Source organism: Nilaparvata lugens, chromosome 7 (genome assembly GCF_014356525.2).
Source record: "Nilaparvata lugens isolate BPH chromosome 7, ASM1435652v1, whole genome shotgun sequence".
Taxonomy (NCBI): Eukaryota; Metazoa; Arthropoda; class Insecta; order Hemiptera; family Delphacidae; genus Nilaparvata; species Nilaparvata lugens.
The window spans coordinates 4985299-5000061 of NC_052510.1; the positions used below are offsets into that span (position 1 = coordinate 4985299).

General features: G+C 35.6%; 1 protein-coding gene across 1 annotated transcript in view; it reads right to left on the reverse strand.

The window, feature by feature from the left end:
• Nucleotides 1-661: 661 nt before the first annotated feature.
• The window catches only part of LOC120352530 (pre-rRNA-processing protein TSR1 homolog), a 28539-nt gene continuing 14437 nt past the window's right edge, over nt 662-14763 (reverse strand). Inside the window, exons 3-5 of the mRNA XM_039433501.1 lie at nt 5583-5855; nt 3296-3406; nt 662-949 (exon numbers count right to left, since the gene is read on the reverse strand). Of these exons, the coding sequence (XP_039289435.1) occupies nt 677-949; nt 3296-3406; nt 5583-5855 (657 nt within the window). The 3' untranslated portion in view covers nt 662-676. The remainder of the gene's footprint in view (nt 950-3295; nt 3407-5582; nt 5856-14763) is intronic.

Sequence of the window (14763 nt, forward strand, 5' to 3'; positions counted from 1 at the left end):
CTGGCTAGCAATTTAGAAGATATTCAACTAAAATATTTCAATTGCAAGCAGCTGGTTGTTATGAGAAAGTTGTTGCTTCGATTATTCAAGATGGCGGCTAAAATGGCGAAAATTTTGTCAAAAAAGAAAGGGGGATTTCACGATTTTCTCAAAAACGGCTCCAACGATTTTGATCAAATTTATACCCAAAAAAGTCATTGATAAGCTCTATCAACTGCTACAAGTCATATATCTGTAGAAATTTCAGGAGCTCCGCCCCATCCATGCAAAGTTTGATTTTAGATTCTCAATTATCAGGCTTCAGATACAATTTAATAAAAAAAAAAGTGGAAAAGATTGAGCATAAAAATCTCAACAATTAATGTTCAGTACCATTTTCACCTTAAATATTGAAAATAAGCTCAAAGTTCGAGAAAATAAGATTATTCAATTGGCAAACTGTTGGCAAGTGTTGATTCTATTAAATCATTCACTATGAAGAGATAGCAGACTTCGTGTGTCTGCAGCGTTATTGTCCTGTCACCAGCTGGCTTAGATCTTTGATCTTAGATTAGACTTGAGATGCGCGTGATCACTAGCGTCAGTTGATCAATTTTCATAACGGCAAAGGAAAGTTGTGTGAGTGCGCCACACCAGATTTTTTTCGGGTGGAGGGCCAAGTCTCAACTTATTGTGTTCAATTATTCAGTGATAGAAAACTTTCAGAAAGGTAGCACAGGCTTACATGGACTTGAAACTCACCCAGAGGCTCCTTGATGTGACCTCTGCGACCGTACTTGGTCCTCAGTTCGACCGGCTTGAACCAAGCGATGTCTTCGCGGTTGAAGAACATGTAGCGAATAACAGCTGATCGTTTGTTGACCTTGAACGGATGACCTGACAGCACGACCCTCTTGATCACCAGTCGATCGGGGTTAACTGATAGCAGGCTGCCTGTTGCTACTAGGGGCTGTCAACACACCACAAAAGTAAGTTTAGGCCCGTTACACAAAAGCCGGTTAAATTTTGATCGTGATTAATCCCACGAGAACCAATCAGAGACGGCGTTTTTGATAAGACGGCTTCTCTGATTGGGTCTCGTGAAATTAATCATGATTAAAATTTAACCGGCTTTTGTGCAACCGGCACTTAAACTTGGAAAATTGTTCGGCTAAAGTGTACATCCAGTGCCAAAATACCTGTCATCAAATTATTGGTTCGGATTGATTTAGTATGTTATTTTGAACACAAAATCACAAAAATTAAACGGCGGTCACTTTTGTTTTTAAAATAAACTAAGTTCAAAGTAGCACAATTTCACATGCATTTAACCTATAAGTGGCAGCCATAAGTAGCTAAAGTTAGGAAAAGCTTTAGGTTAGGAAAACTTAGATTAAGATATCATAATTTGATGATTTCGATAATCAAAATGGCTGCTACTTATAGGTTAAATGCATGTAAAATTGTGCTACTTTGTACTTAGTTTATTTTGAAAACAATAGTGACCGCCGTTTAATTTTTGTGATTTTGTGCTCAAAATAACATATTAAATCGATCCCAACCAAAAATTTGATGACAGGTATTTGGCACTGGACGTACACTTACTCCAATTGTTCATTAACCATTCAAAGTCAAGGTATAGTGAGGTCCACGTTATAATGGCAGTATTTAATTAACATTGGGGTTGCTATATCATTCGACAAAGCAGATAGCGATATCCTTTTCTAGCCCAGCAACGTTACCAGCTCGTTTTCAACAATGTAGAAATACAATTAATTAACACAAAATATTCAATCTCAATCAAAAAAGTATTATTAAATCAATAAAAAAAACTTTAAAATTTTATTTTTTTATTACATTCCACAATCACAATATAAAATCAATGATTGGGAGAGAATCAACAGGATTTATATACAGAGTGAGTCATAAGTATGGGAACCCTTCAATAAATTGTAGACTGTTGTAGATATAATACTGTAACTTTCAGGATAAGTTATTGGTCAAATACTACACCTTTTGACGTACAACTGAATTTCAACCACTCATAAGGGGTGACTTAGGGGTTGTAGATAGAATTTTTTTAAAAATAAACACCCATTGTGTGGTACATCATTGTAAAGGCCTTTAAAATGGCAGTGGAGAAAGATAGGAGAAAAACGTTGCCGATCCTCTGTCTTGTCAATGCCTTCTATAGACGGTAGCTGATACAGGTTTATGATGTAATATTAACGGTTCATTCTCGTTTTAAATAATATTCTATATTTTTTAAGCAAGAATTATATTTTTTCATAATTTAATGATAAATTTTCATAATTAAGATTAAATATTTTGTTAATTAATTATTAATTCTACATTGTTAAAAGACGATCTGGCAACAAATCAAAGCGAGAAAGAAATAGCGCTGTCCACTTTGTTGTATGATAGACAAGGATAGCATACCATTGCTAAACAAACAATATTTGAAAAGAATACTACTTAAATCTAAATCCTACTCACTATTAGTTCCTCACTACTTTGTATTCCAATACTGAATAACCAATGTCCAATTTTTCTTTTGAAGCTATTGAAATTTTCCTCTGCCATTATAACGTGGACCTCACTATAGTTTCAGTTTTCAAGCTTTTTTCAAGTGTCCTTTTTTCAAAATAGATTGGTAATAGATTAGCTGGGCTATACATTTTGTTCAAAAAATAACTACAATAGTACCGTTTTTAAACAGTTCTATATAAACACCACTTTAGTGGGGTCCACGTTATAATAGCAGTGAATAAAACAAAATAAAACTTGTAGCACCCTTTATTTATTAAAAAACTTAAAATAGTTGAACAACTAGTTTCGGTTCTAAAACCATCTTCAGGTTCTAAAATAAAAAAAACCTATAAAACCTATACCTAAAAACCTTTTTTTTTTATTTTAGAACCTGAAGATGGTTTTAGAACCGATACTAGTTGTTCAACTATTCTAAGTTTTTTAATAAATAAGGGTGCTACAAGTTTTATTTTGTTTTATTAATTTAAAAGCAGCCCATTTCAATAAGTGTTTTATAAAATAGCAGTGAAGTATAATAGGAGAACAACGTTGCCAATCCTCTGTTTTGTCAATGCCTTCTATAGACGGTAGCTGATACAGGTTTATTGATGTAATATTAACTGTTCATTCTCGTTTAAAATAATTGGATTTTTTTACTGGATTGAGCATTTTTGCTCAAGTAAGGGAATGAAATGATCAACTATCCATGGCACCGATTCCTGCCACTGTTTGGGCAATAATAATCGTGAAATCAGCAAGTTATAGAGTAATTTTCGTCAATATTTACCATGGTTCCATCGCTTTTCTCTTCGAAGGCGAGCACAGAGCAAGGAGGGAACATAATTGGAGCGAAAACTGTTGCTACTACTGTGGCATCCGGCTGGAAGTACCTTTCATACTGGAAACAATAAACAATTTAATAGATAAAACACATTTTTAGAGACGAAAAGTTCAATTATGTGATAAGAAAATTCGAACATTTTATGAATGTATATAATAGTATCTCAAGTCACAAGGACGGGAAATGCCGTTTTGCAGGCGAGAATGATGTTTCTAGTCGAGGCGTCAGCCGAGACTAGAATTTCATTCGAGCACTGCAAAAACATTCACGTCCAAGTAACTTACACTATTTTTTGTCATAATAATCTAGAAAAGAATAATTGAGAAACAGAAAACAATACCTGCTTGTGCTGACATTACTACATGCATTCTATAAACATAACCTAGTTTACACGTTTCGAATTTGGAATTTCTTGATTGTAGTTGACAAAAATTCCACCTGGAGCGCTAAAAGGCGGCTTTAGGAACAGGATCGTTATAAGAGTGAGAAAAAGCGGCAATTTTTAAGTGGTTACGTTATATATTAATAAGCGAGTTACAGGTTGTTGAAAAGCTAACTTTCCAGATTCCGTTTTCTTTCTAGATCATAAACGGTTTCGAATATATTATTAGAACTTCTCTTAAAAATTCAAAAAATGTATCTTTCCAAACTAAAACATTTTATTTCCCATATCGTTCATAAATATAAATAAATTTTTTTGTAAATTCGATAACTTGTTTATTTTGGCATTAATCGCGAAAAAACGCATATTAGAACAAAGCCAATGATATACTAAAAATGTATTAGAAAAACTCCAATAGAAAATTTATGATCTGGAAAGAAAACGGAGTTTAGCCCATAACTCGCTTATTAGACCACTTAAAAATTTCAGTTGCCACTTTTTCTCACTCTTATGATGATCTTAACAATTATGTTGAAAAAGATTATCAAATAAAATAAAATAAAAAGCCCTAATCCTCCCCACAGCAAAATGCCATAGGAGAGCAATGGCTCGTAATACCCGTGATTGGCAATCATCACAGCGTCCAGCAACAAGAGCCTTGAGATTCTTGTCAAGGCAAAGGCTGCTGAACTTGAGAAGAGAGTCAGCATAACATGACCATGATAGACTGCAGTCCATGGTAACTCCCAAGAAATTGGTCACATTTGAGGGAAGTAGGTCAGCAGCATTCACTTCAAAATTCAGTGGGTTGGCGATTGTGAATATTTGTATCTTGAAACTCAATGAATGTGGGCTTGCCAATATCAACTTTTAGGTTATTTGCGGAGCACCATTTAGACATTTCAGACAGCACTGCTCATCTGGCAATGTGCTATGATTATATCATACTGTTAGCAGAACAGTGTTATCGGATAGACACGCACAGTCGGTCCTGGCTGAAGTATGACAGTCGTAAGGCCCATTGACGGCTTAGGGTAACTGTCCACTGGAACCGTATTCAACCGATCCGTTCGGTCGTTAATTCGGCCGAATATGGTCGTCCATTGGAACCGTTTACGTCAGTCTAGTTGCCAATTATTGAATTAACTACTATCATAGCCACCAAAATTTTTCATAAACAATGATTGTATTGAAATTTTGAAAATTGAATAAACAAATATCCACTACATTAGTTATTCATTCAATCTTTGTTCACAGATTCCTTTGCACATCACGACGATGATATATTTAGTCTCGCATATCCCACAATGGAAGATGCTCTTGTACCAAACTTATCAACTTTCCATAGTTAAAACTTTATAAAACAGAACAAGTTCAAAAAGCAAAAACAGACAAGACTATGAAACAATTTTAGGTTAGGAACACATTTTTGTATCAGCTTGACTAATTAGTTCGGCCGGATAGAGCCGGAAAATCTCATTCTATTCGTACCAAAAAATTGATCGGCCGGAGACGGCCGTATGAACCTGTTCCAATGGACAAGCATCTATTCCTTTCTTGGTTGGGGGATCGTACGGTAGTTTTCGGCCGATGCTAGTTCGGACGAAAACGGTTCTAGTGGACGGCCTACCTTAAACGATATATTCAGGCGAGGTGGAACTTCCGTCAGGAACTCCCCACCAATAAAAGCCATACGAATATTATTATTATTACTATTAACATTAGAATAAATGCAATTTCTCATCAATTATTTCCATCGAAATAATAATTTCTCTGATTTCCAATGAATTGCAACCAGAGGAGTTTATTTCCATCTGAAGAATTTGATTTGATTTGAAGGTGTGCTGCTACCTTATGCTTGCTGCCGTTAGTGTGTTGACTGAAGACGGGACACGCCCTATAGCGACGGTAGCCACACTGAAACACCAGCTGCTGTTTGGACTTGATCGGCGCCTGCGCACTAGCCTCGTCCAACACCAGGTTGGGCCGTTTCAGCACCATGTTCACCACGGACATCTTCTGCTCATGCGCCAACATGCCGAACACCACCACCGGCTGGACACCGCGATTTCCGTACACCGCCGCCGGCACGTTCGCAATGTGTACCGAGATGTACCAACCGGGCTGTCAAACAATTCAACATTATAAAATATTTATTTCGCCAAAATACAAAATACTAAAAATAAAAAATTAAAGAATAGTATAAGCAATCGTGTGAGAGGTTTGATTTGATTTGATTAAATTTTCTTCCTGGAGACTCTAAGGGCGGGCTTCCGAGCTCGGGATTTGACCAAGTCCTAGACTTTAAACAGTTGGAGTCAGAAAATAGGCTTTCCAAAACAGGGCGTAGTCGTAGTCATTGTCACAGTCACGTTTGAATTATATTTTTAAAAACTAGAAAATTAAACACAAAATAAAGTAAAGAGAGAATAGTGTAAAGTTTCAGCTGTTTTGAATTATTTTAAAATGTTTAATTTTGTCAAGGAAAAAAGTTTCCAATTATAGAAATGAGAAAATAAAAACTGCGACTACTGTTATAAAAACTGCAACTACGCCCCGTTTTGGAAAGCTAATTTTCTGACTCCAGCTGTTTAAAGTCTAGAACTTAGCTAAATCCCGAGCTCAGAAACCGGCCCTTAAAAGAGTATAGGAAATCGTCAAGGACTATTTGTCGTAAAAAATAAAAGAATACAAATAGAAATATTTACGTCACATTCTAAAATGTACATTACAACTTAACCCTCCCAAAAGCCTCATTCTCCGGTGAGAGAGGGGATGTGGTGTATGATATTTGCCGACGATTCAGTGCTGTATGGAAGTGGAGAAAGAATTGAAGAATTCCTAGGAGTTCTGGAGTGTTGGAGGGATGCATTCGAGGAAAATGATCTTGAAATAACTTGTAGTTCTGTGAACAGTAGACCTCACGCAGTTTTCTCATCCACAAGTATCTGGTGTCACCTGTTCTCCAAAATAATAATAGACACGGCTACTCCAGACATCTGTTTAATTCATGCATTGCAATGCACTTGTCAGCTGATTGATTCTTCTTCTTCTTCTTCTTCTTTGGCTGTGCCTTATCCCATTCAAATGGGGTCGGCATTTCTTTCTCTTAGTCTGCCTCTCCACAAAGCCCTATCCAATGCTTGCTCTCTCCTCCAACCACTCTCCCACAAGTCAGCCGCTATTCTATCTCCCCACCTCATCCTAGGTCTACCTCGTCCTCTCACACCATCCAAAACCAAATCCTGCACTCTTCGTCCAACATAATCCTCCTCCCGTCGCTGTACATGCCCAAACAACCTCATCCTTGTCTCCTGCATTTTCTTCTTGTAACCCCACACATCATCTTAACATTATGTCAGCTGATTGATTGATTATAAATAATTCTATTGCCTGATTAATCCTATCTTCAGAGTATATGATTATAATGATATCGGAGTATGGGATGTACTGTAATTATTTGTTGATACTTCATGCTAGCTAATAACACTTTATTTCTTGGGTAACATGTACATTAAAATAGACATAATATATGATATTATATTTGGAATAGAAGTAGACATATTTATGAATAATAGACATTGGACAATCTAAAAATCTATAGTAAAATGAGATATATTAGACATTTGATATATTAAGCACATAACTTGTTGATGTATAGATTTAATATTTAGATATTGTGTTTGACTACTGTTACATTGTATTCTGTATATTGTATTTTATTTATAATGCATTTTGTATGTGACCTGGCTTATACTAGTACTGATGTTCTCTGGCTCAAATAAAAATCATTGAATCATTGAATGGAGGAAATTCCTTTTCCTTTCATATTATCCTTAAAATGCAAAATTTCAAAAAACTTTCTGTATACATCGACGCGCAGTTAAAAAAGGAATATTCCTGCCAAATCTCATCGAATTCTATCAACGTGTTTGGCCGTAAATGCGTTACATACAGACGGAAGAAAATCCTACTTAAAACATAGACCTCACTGCATTCGGTCAATAGGACCAATAGGACAGTCCAGTTGAACTTGGGACCTGAAGATGTGACCTGAAGATGGGACCTTGAAAATTCAAGTACTCAACAATTGATAAAGACTACAGATGGAAATTACTGATATACTGCAATTATTCAAATGCTGATGAATTAATTATTATTATTATTAAACGAAAATCCAAATTGAATGCTGTAATTCACCCCGAAGACTTCTGCTACTGCAAATATTGACAACAGGGTAAACAGCTAGATGAAAATTCGATGAGCGCTACTATTCAAAAATTATTTGTCAGCCCGGGAATCGAACCCAGTACCTCCTAATTGCCGGTCAGGAAAGCTTACCCTTACACCAAACCGACAATCACTGGATAGCAGCGCTCATTTTATGCAAAGCATCTATTAGAATGCGGGGCGATCATTTTGTATCTCCGGATAAGAGAGTTATCTCAAAAAATTCGAGAGATGTAAGTGATTGTAACTTGGTTTGTCTAAATATGCATTTATCAAAACAAAAGTGGCAGGAAGTTTATAATGGAAATGATCTCAACAAAAAGTATTCAAATTTTGTACAAACTCTGAATTACCTTTATAATGTCTGTTGTCCAATTAAAAAAGTTATAATAAGTGGAGGAAATATCAAGAATAAATGGATTAATGATGAGCTCTTGCAGTTGCGAGATAATGTACGAGCTGCCTCTAGACGCTTCACACAAAGTAGAGACCATGCACACCAACAAGAGTATATTAGATTGAAGAAGTTTTATGCGAATGAAATTGGAAAGGCTAAGCGTAAATTTACAGCAGATTCTTCACGGGAGTCCAACAATTTGAATCTTTCTGTCTGGGGGGTGATAAATGAAGAGAGGGGTGTGTTGAAACGGAGGAATGAGAACTGTTATATAGACGAAGTTGTAACAGAAGAGGGAACGGTTTTGAGAGGAGGCTTTGAAGTTTCCAACTATTTTAATACATTTTTTCAGGAGGCTGGCATAAAGAATAATGTCTCTGTACAATTAAATGACAACATTTTCTCTGACTCCTATGATGACAGAACAATTATTGTGAATAAATTCATAGCTGCTCCTTTTACAAGAGAGGAGATGGATAAGATATTAAATAGGTTAAAAGGTAAAAAGTCAACTGGTCTGGATGGGATATCTACTATGGTGTTGAAGTCTTGTAAAGAATATTTATTAGATCCACTCACCCATTTGGTAAATGAATCTTTGAAGTACGGTGTATTCCCTGATAAATTAAAAGAGTCTAAAGTAGAACCCATTCACAAAGGCGGTGAGGGAAACGTTGCAAATAGTTTCAGACCTATTACTCTTGGGAATTCTATTGGTAAGGTTTTTGAGAAGTTCAATTCAATTCAAAAAGTTATTTATTTCACAAGTCTTACAAGCAATCACAGTGGTAGCCTACATCATAAAATAATAATACACTTTACAATAAAAATAAGACAATGTTAGCACCACAGAAATGACAGCGATATACAAATATATATTAAGAAATATTTACTCTCACAAAGGCATTACTGCCTGTGTGCGAGAATGAGTCTAAGGTAGGAATAGGCATATATAAATATTTCGCAGTACTTGCACCCTATCCCTATGCCACCCCCTAGAAACCCAGGAAACCCCTTCCCACCCCCATAAGTGACGTTCCCCCCCTCCAAACCAACAAACAGACGAAGAAACAGATCACCGACAAAGGCGTGAAAACGCCAACACCCACACATACACACACACACACCTCAAAAAGAGAGAATCAGGAGATTCAGAAAAATAGCCAGTATAATGATTAAAATTTGTAATAGTGACGGTGATAGAATGTGTAAAGACTTATGATTTTATTAGTTTTTTAGCTCATTTGAATCCAGTCCTAGAATCTAAACTCTGAAGTAATCAATCTTTCACAACTCTCGCCTCTACCGATACCCCGAATCCACCTTTTAATTGCTATTTTGAATGCAGATATTTTATAGTTAATGAAGTCTGTTACAGCTATAGGTAAGTTTTTTAACAGAACATGGGCTAGGCCTATGTAGTATGAATTAGTAGTGAAGATGGTTTTATTTACCCTTGGCATTTGGATATTGTTATGAATTACTCTCCTTGTTGTATAATTATGAGTGATGGTATTAAATATGTCAGAATAGTTTTTGAATATGTATGTTGCCAAAGTTCTAATGTATAATTGCCTGACATCAAGCACCTCCATCTCCGCGAAAACCGCCTCAGTCGAGTAGTCCCAACGCCTCCCAAGTGCAGCCTTTAGAATCAGTTTTTGTGTAATGAATAGAGGATTCAAAATAGATCTGAATCCTCCTCCATAAGCTAGGATCCCTCCTTCAATAATTGATTGAACAAAAGCGTAATAAATTGTTAGGATTTCGTTCTTGTTCAAATATTCTCTAAGTTTCCTAAAAACATAAATCATTCTTCTTAGTCTGCTGTTCTGATAAGCAACATGTGCAGACCAGTTGAATCTATTATCAATAATCACACCAAGATATTTATAAGAGTCTACCCTTGCAATTGACTCACAGTTACAAGAGGTATTGTTAATGTTACCACATGTATGCAGTTTGACCCCTTCAACTGAGGTGTCGCTAGCATCTCTCAGGGAGACCGGCATGAACTTTGTCTTACTGACATTGAGTGTCAATAAATTATGGTCAAACCATGTTTTTAATGACGCCAAGTCTCTCTTTGCCCTATTCAGTACGGATTCCCAGTCAGGCCCCCTAACCAGAACAGCAGCGTCATCTGCAAAGAGATAGATCCTGCTATTTAAGTTCAATCTTGCAAGGTTATTTACGTAAATCAAGAATAATAATGGACCTAGGGTGCTTCCTTGAATTACCCCATATTCTACTTGTTTCAGCTGGCTATTTCCTCCATTTATAGCAGTGAACTGTTTACGGTTACTGAAATATGATTTAAACCAATTAAATGAGTCTCCCTCTATCCCAATCAGTTCCATTTTCTTGAGCAACTTTTCCCTATCCACAGAATCGAATGCCTTGGCCAGATCCAAGAATATCAATGCACATTTTTCATTACTTCCCAAGGCAAAATTCACATCTCTGGTTATAGCGAAGAGGGCATCTGAAATATTTTTTTGATTTTCTAAAACCATATTGAGAATTAGTTAGTAATCTATTACTTTCAAGGTATGTTGTTAATTGGTCTTTTATTATTTTTTCAATAATTTTGGAAAATACGCTAAGTAGGCTGATTGGACGAAAGTTTGAACTCTCAGTTATGTCTCCTGATTTGAACAATGGAATCACCTTTGCAATTTTGAGGGCGTCAGGAAACTCGCCCGAAGCTATGCTCAAGTTAATGATATGCAGAAGTGGATCAGATAGGCTTTGAAAGTGGGATTTCAGGATATCAGCAGAAATACAATCATACCCAGGAGCAGAACCGCCGCGCAGGGAATTCACATATCTCAAAAAGTAATGATCGGGAAAAAAATGTTTTCCTGAGAAAACTTTTCAATTTTGATAGATTGATGATAATACAAATCGAAAAACTCGGAAAAATATCACGAGTAGAAAGTTTATTTTTAGCCTTTTCACAGCCTTAAAATATGTTTTCTCGTTTTGTTTTCAGGGTAACAATATATTTTCAATAATGGAAAAATTTCGCCATTCAAGAAGCTTTCGAATGAGTATCTTGTTATAGAAATTTCAATATCATGGACATTTTTTGTTGCAATCTTCGGCTAGGTATTTTCAATCTCCAGCTGTTACACCTTTCGTGGAACACCCTGTATAGTGAAATTCACTTCAATAGTTTAAAACGTATCGATAATGCATTTAATACTTCAGCATCACTATCATTCTTCAACAGGTTTCAGAGATATTTCAAGATTTTTCTGCACTCTAGCCCAGTTGCACAAAAAAGCCGGTTAAATTTTAATCGTAATTAATTTCACGACTACCAATCAGAGAAGGCGTTTTTGAAAAGAGGGCACTAAGAATATTGATAAAATTGAATCTATGTAAATAAGGGTCTTCGGAGTTTCTCCGAGCCTTTAAGGTGCGTACAGATATACGCGCCGCGAGCATGAGCAATTCACTTTTAATCAGCTGACTATATCTGTATTTTTACAGAACGGTATAAGATATAGATATAAAAAGCTTGGCATCAGCTGATTAAAAGTGAATTGCTCATGTTCGCGGCGCGTAAATCTGTACGCACCTTTATATGTATGGTTTTTGAATAAATAATGAATCACTTTCAAATAACACCAGTGCTTCCCATTTGAACAATGCTAGCAGATCACACAGCGAATCTTACAATAGCTGTGCTTTTAGAATTAAGTTTGTGTTTTGGTAATTCTTCATAATTATATTTTTAATATTTCCTATTTCAGTTATAATGATGTGAAATATTTCTTCTATGTTCAGTTTTGAAGCATCTAAATTTGAAAATCTACTTTGTGAAAATACTTGAGGACTGAAAATTTTGTGAATTGAAGAACTACAAGACTTGACCTATTTCGGACTATGTTTTATCTAAATTTGGGAGAGGAATAGCACAAGGTTTCCTTATTTTTTCTCTCCCTATCATCTCGATAATGTACTTATTGTATAAATGAATAAAGTTATAGTGAAAGTACTGATAAGAGTATAGTGAGAGTTACAGTGAGTCAAAGTCACATAAATTGTCAGTATACAGGAGATGGACAAACTTGTAATAAACCTAGAGCTGCTGCTGCTACTGCTGTGTTAATTTTAAATTTAGTTGAATCTTTCTACAGTAAATTGAAAAACACGTTCAAAAAACTGATGACAATAACTGAGGCTGCAATATTGGACAATCATTTACAGATAAATAAAAATTATAAAACTAAGAACCCTTTTAAAACTGTTCAATTACGACACGTTTCGGCTATATAAAGTACTAAAGGCTTCTAAGGGTACTTTATAATTAAGAGTAGCCCTAAAGAAAAAATCTGGTGTGGCGCACTCACACAACTTTCCTTGCCGTTATGAAAATTGATCAACTGACGCTAGTGTTCCCGCGCAACTCAAGTCTACTATTCAAAGATCTAAGCCAGCTGGTGACAGAACAATAACGCTGCAGACACACGAAGTCTGCTATATCTTCATAGTGAATGATTTAATAGAATCAACAGTTGCCAACAGTTTGCAATTTAATAATCTTATTTTCTCGAACATCGAGCTTATTTTCAATTTTAGGTGAAAATGTTACTTACTAAACATTAATTGTAGAGATTTTCATGCTTAATCTTTTCCACTTGATTTTTTTTGTTTAAATTGTATCTGAAGCCTAATAATTGGGAACCTAAAATCAAACTTTGCATAGATGGGGAGCAGCTCCTGGAATTTTTACAGATATGGGACTTGTGGCATTTGATAGAGCTTATCAATGACTTTTTTAGGTATAAATTTGATCAAAATCGTTGTTCGAAATTGTTCGTGTCGGATCCTTATAGTGTAAGGACCTTAAGTTCCAAATTTCAAGTTATTCCGTTGATTGGGAGATGAGATATCGTGTAACAGACGCACATACACTCATACACACACACACACACACACACACATACAGACCAATACCCAAAAACCACTTTTTTGGACTCAGGCGACCTCGAAACGTATAGAAATTTACAAATTGGGGTACCTTAATTTTTTCGGAAAGCAATACCATAAGGTAAGGAAAGTAAAAAGACATAATTATTTACATGTATGCCCTGAGAAACAAAGGTCAGAGAATCGATATGTGCATACTTCATGCCTTTTATTTACCGCAGCGATTCACTCAAAGGCGACGGGAGTTTTTTAACCCGTGGTTAGATTATTTAAATCGTTACCGCATGCGAATCGCAGTGATGTGTGTCATCATGAGAATTGCAGTTATGTGCACAAATCTTTATTTGCATTTTTTTGTGAATGATGACCACATAGGTTTTTGCTCGTGCCTGGTTAAAGTCTATTCGCTTATTTGAAGAAAACCCTTATTGCTTGGACCAAAAGTGTATAGTTATAATTCCACGGGAGTGACCTAGTCAAATCTGGGCTGATAGGCTAGCACTCTATCCACTACTAGTGAGGTCCACGTTATAATGGAAGTGGAGAAAGATAAGAGACCAGCGTTGCCGATTTTGCCTTGCCACTGCCTTCTATAGTTGATAGCTGATACCGGTATATCTAATGTAATACTACTGTTCATTCTTGTTTAAAATAACCAATTATATTTTATTCGTCAAGCAAATATATTTTTCAAATACTAAATAATAATCGATGTTGAATATCTTGTTAATTATACTTCTACATTGTTAAAAAACGATTTGGCTACGTTGCAGAGCTAGAAAAGGATAGCGCCTTGTCGAATAATAGACAAGGAGAGCAACACCAATGTCAATCAAATACTGCCATTATAACGTGGACCCCACAATAGCCTACGGCTTCTTGACTGTTTAAATAAGTATGATTAAGTCTAGTGTCTGCTGTTTCAGAGCTCTAACGTTCGCGAAATGCTGTACAGTGTCCACTGGTATAGCTTCAACTCAAACCAGAAAAAGATTCTCAACATCTTCCAGGTGCAAACCGAATCTACGTTTATGCTGTCTGCTTCTGGAATTTATAATATCAATCTCAACATGTTTCTACAGGTTTGATTATCACAATATACTCGATAATTAAATAATGGAATGCAATTTGAATAAATCTATTTCAAGAAACCAGAAGCCAGGAGTTTTACGAAAATAGAGAAGTTCTGTATAATACGAAAATACTATTTTACACTACACCTTTTCCAACTGTATTTGAGATAGTATCAATTGTAATATTGAGAATAGTCATTTGTATTTGAGAAAACGTCAGATGTAAATGAGAATAGTCAATTGTATTTGAGAAGTCATCACTTGTAGTTGAGAATAGTGAATTTTATTTGAGAAAGTATCATTTCAATTTGAGAACATACGATTTGAAATCGAGAAGTTGCCAGTTGTAATTGGGAAATGATTTTAAAAAACCAGTACTTACAGTACTTAT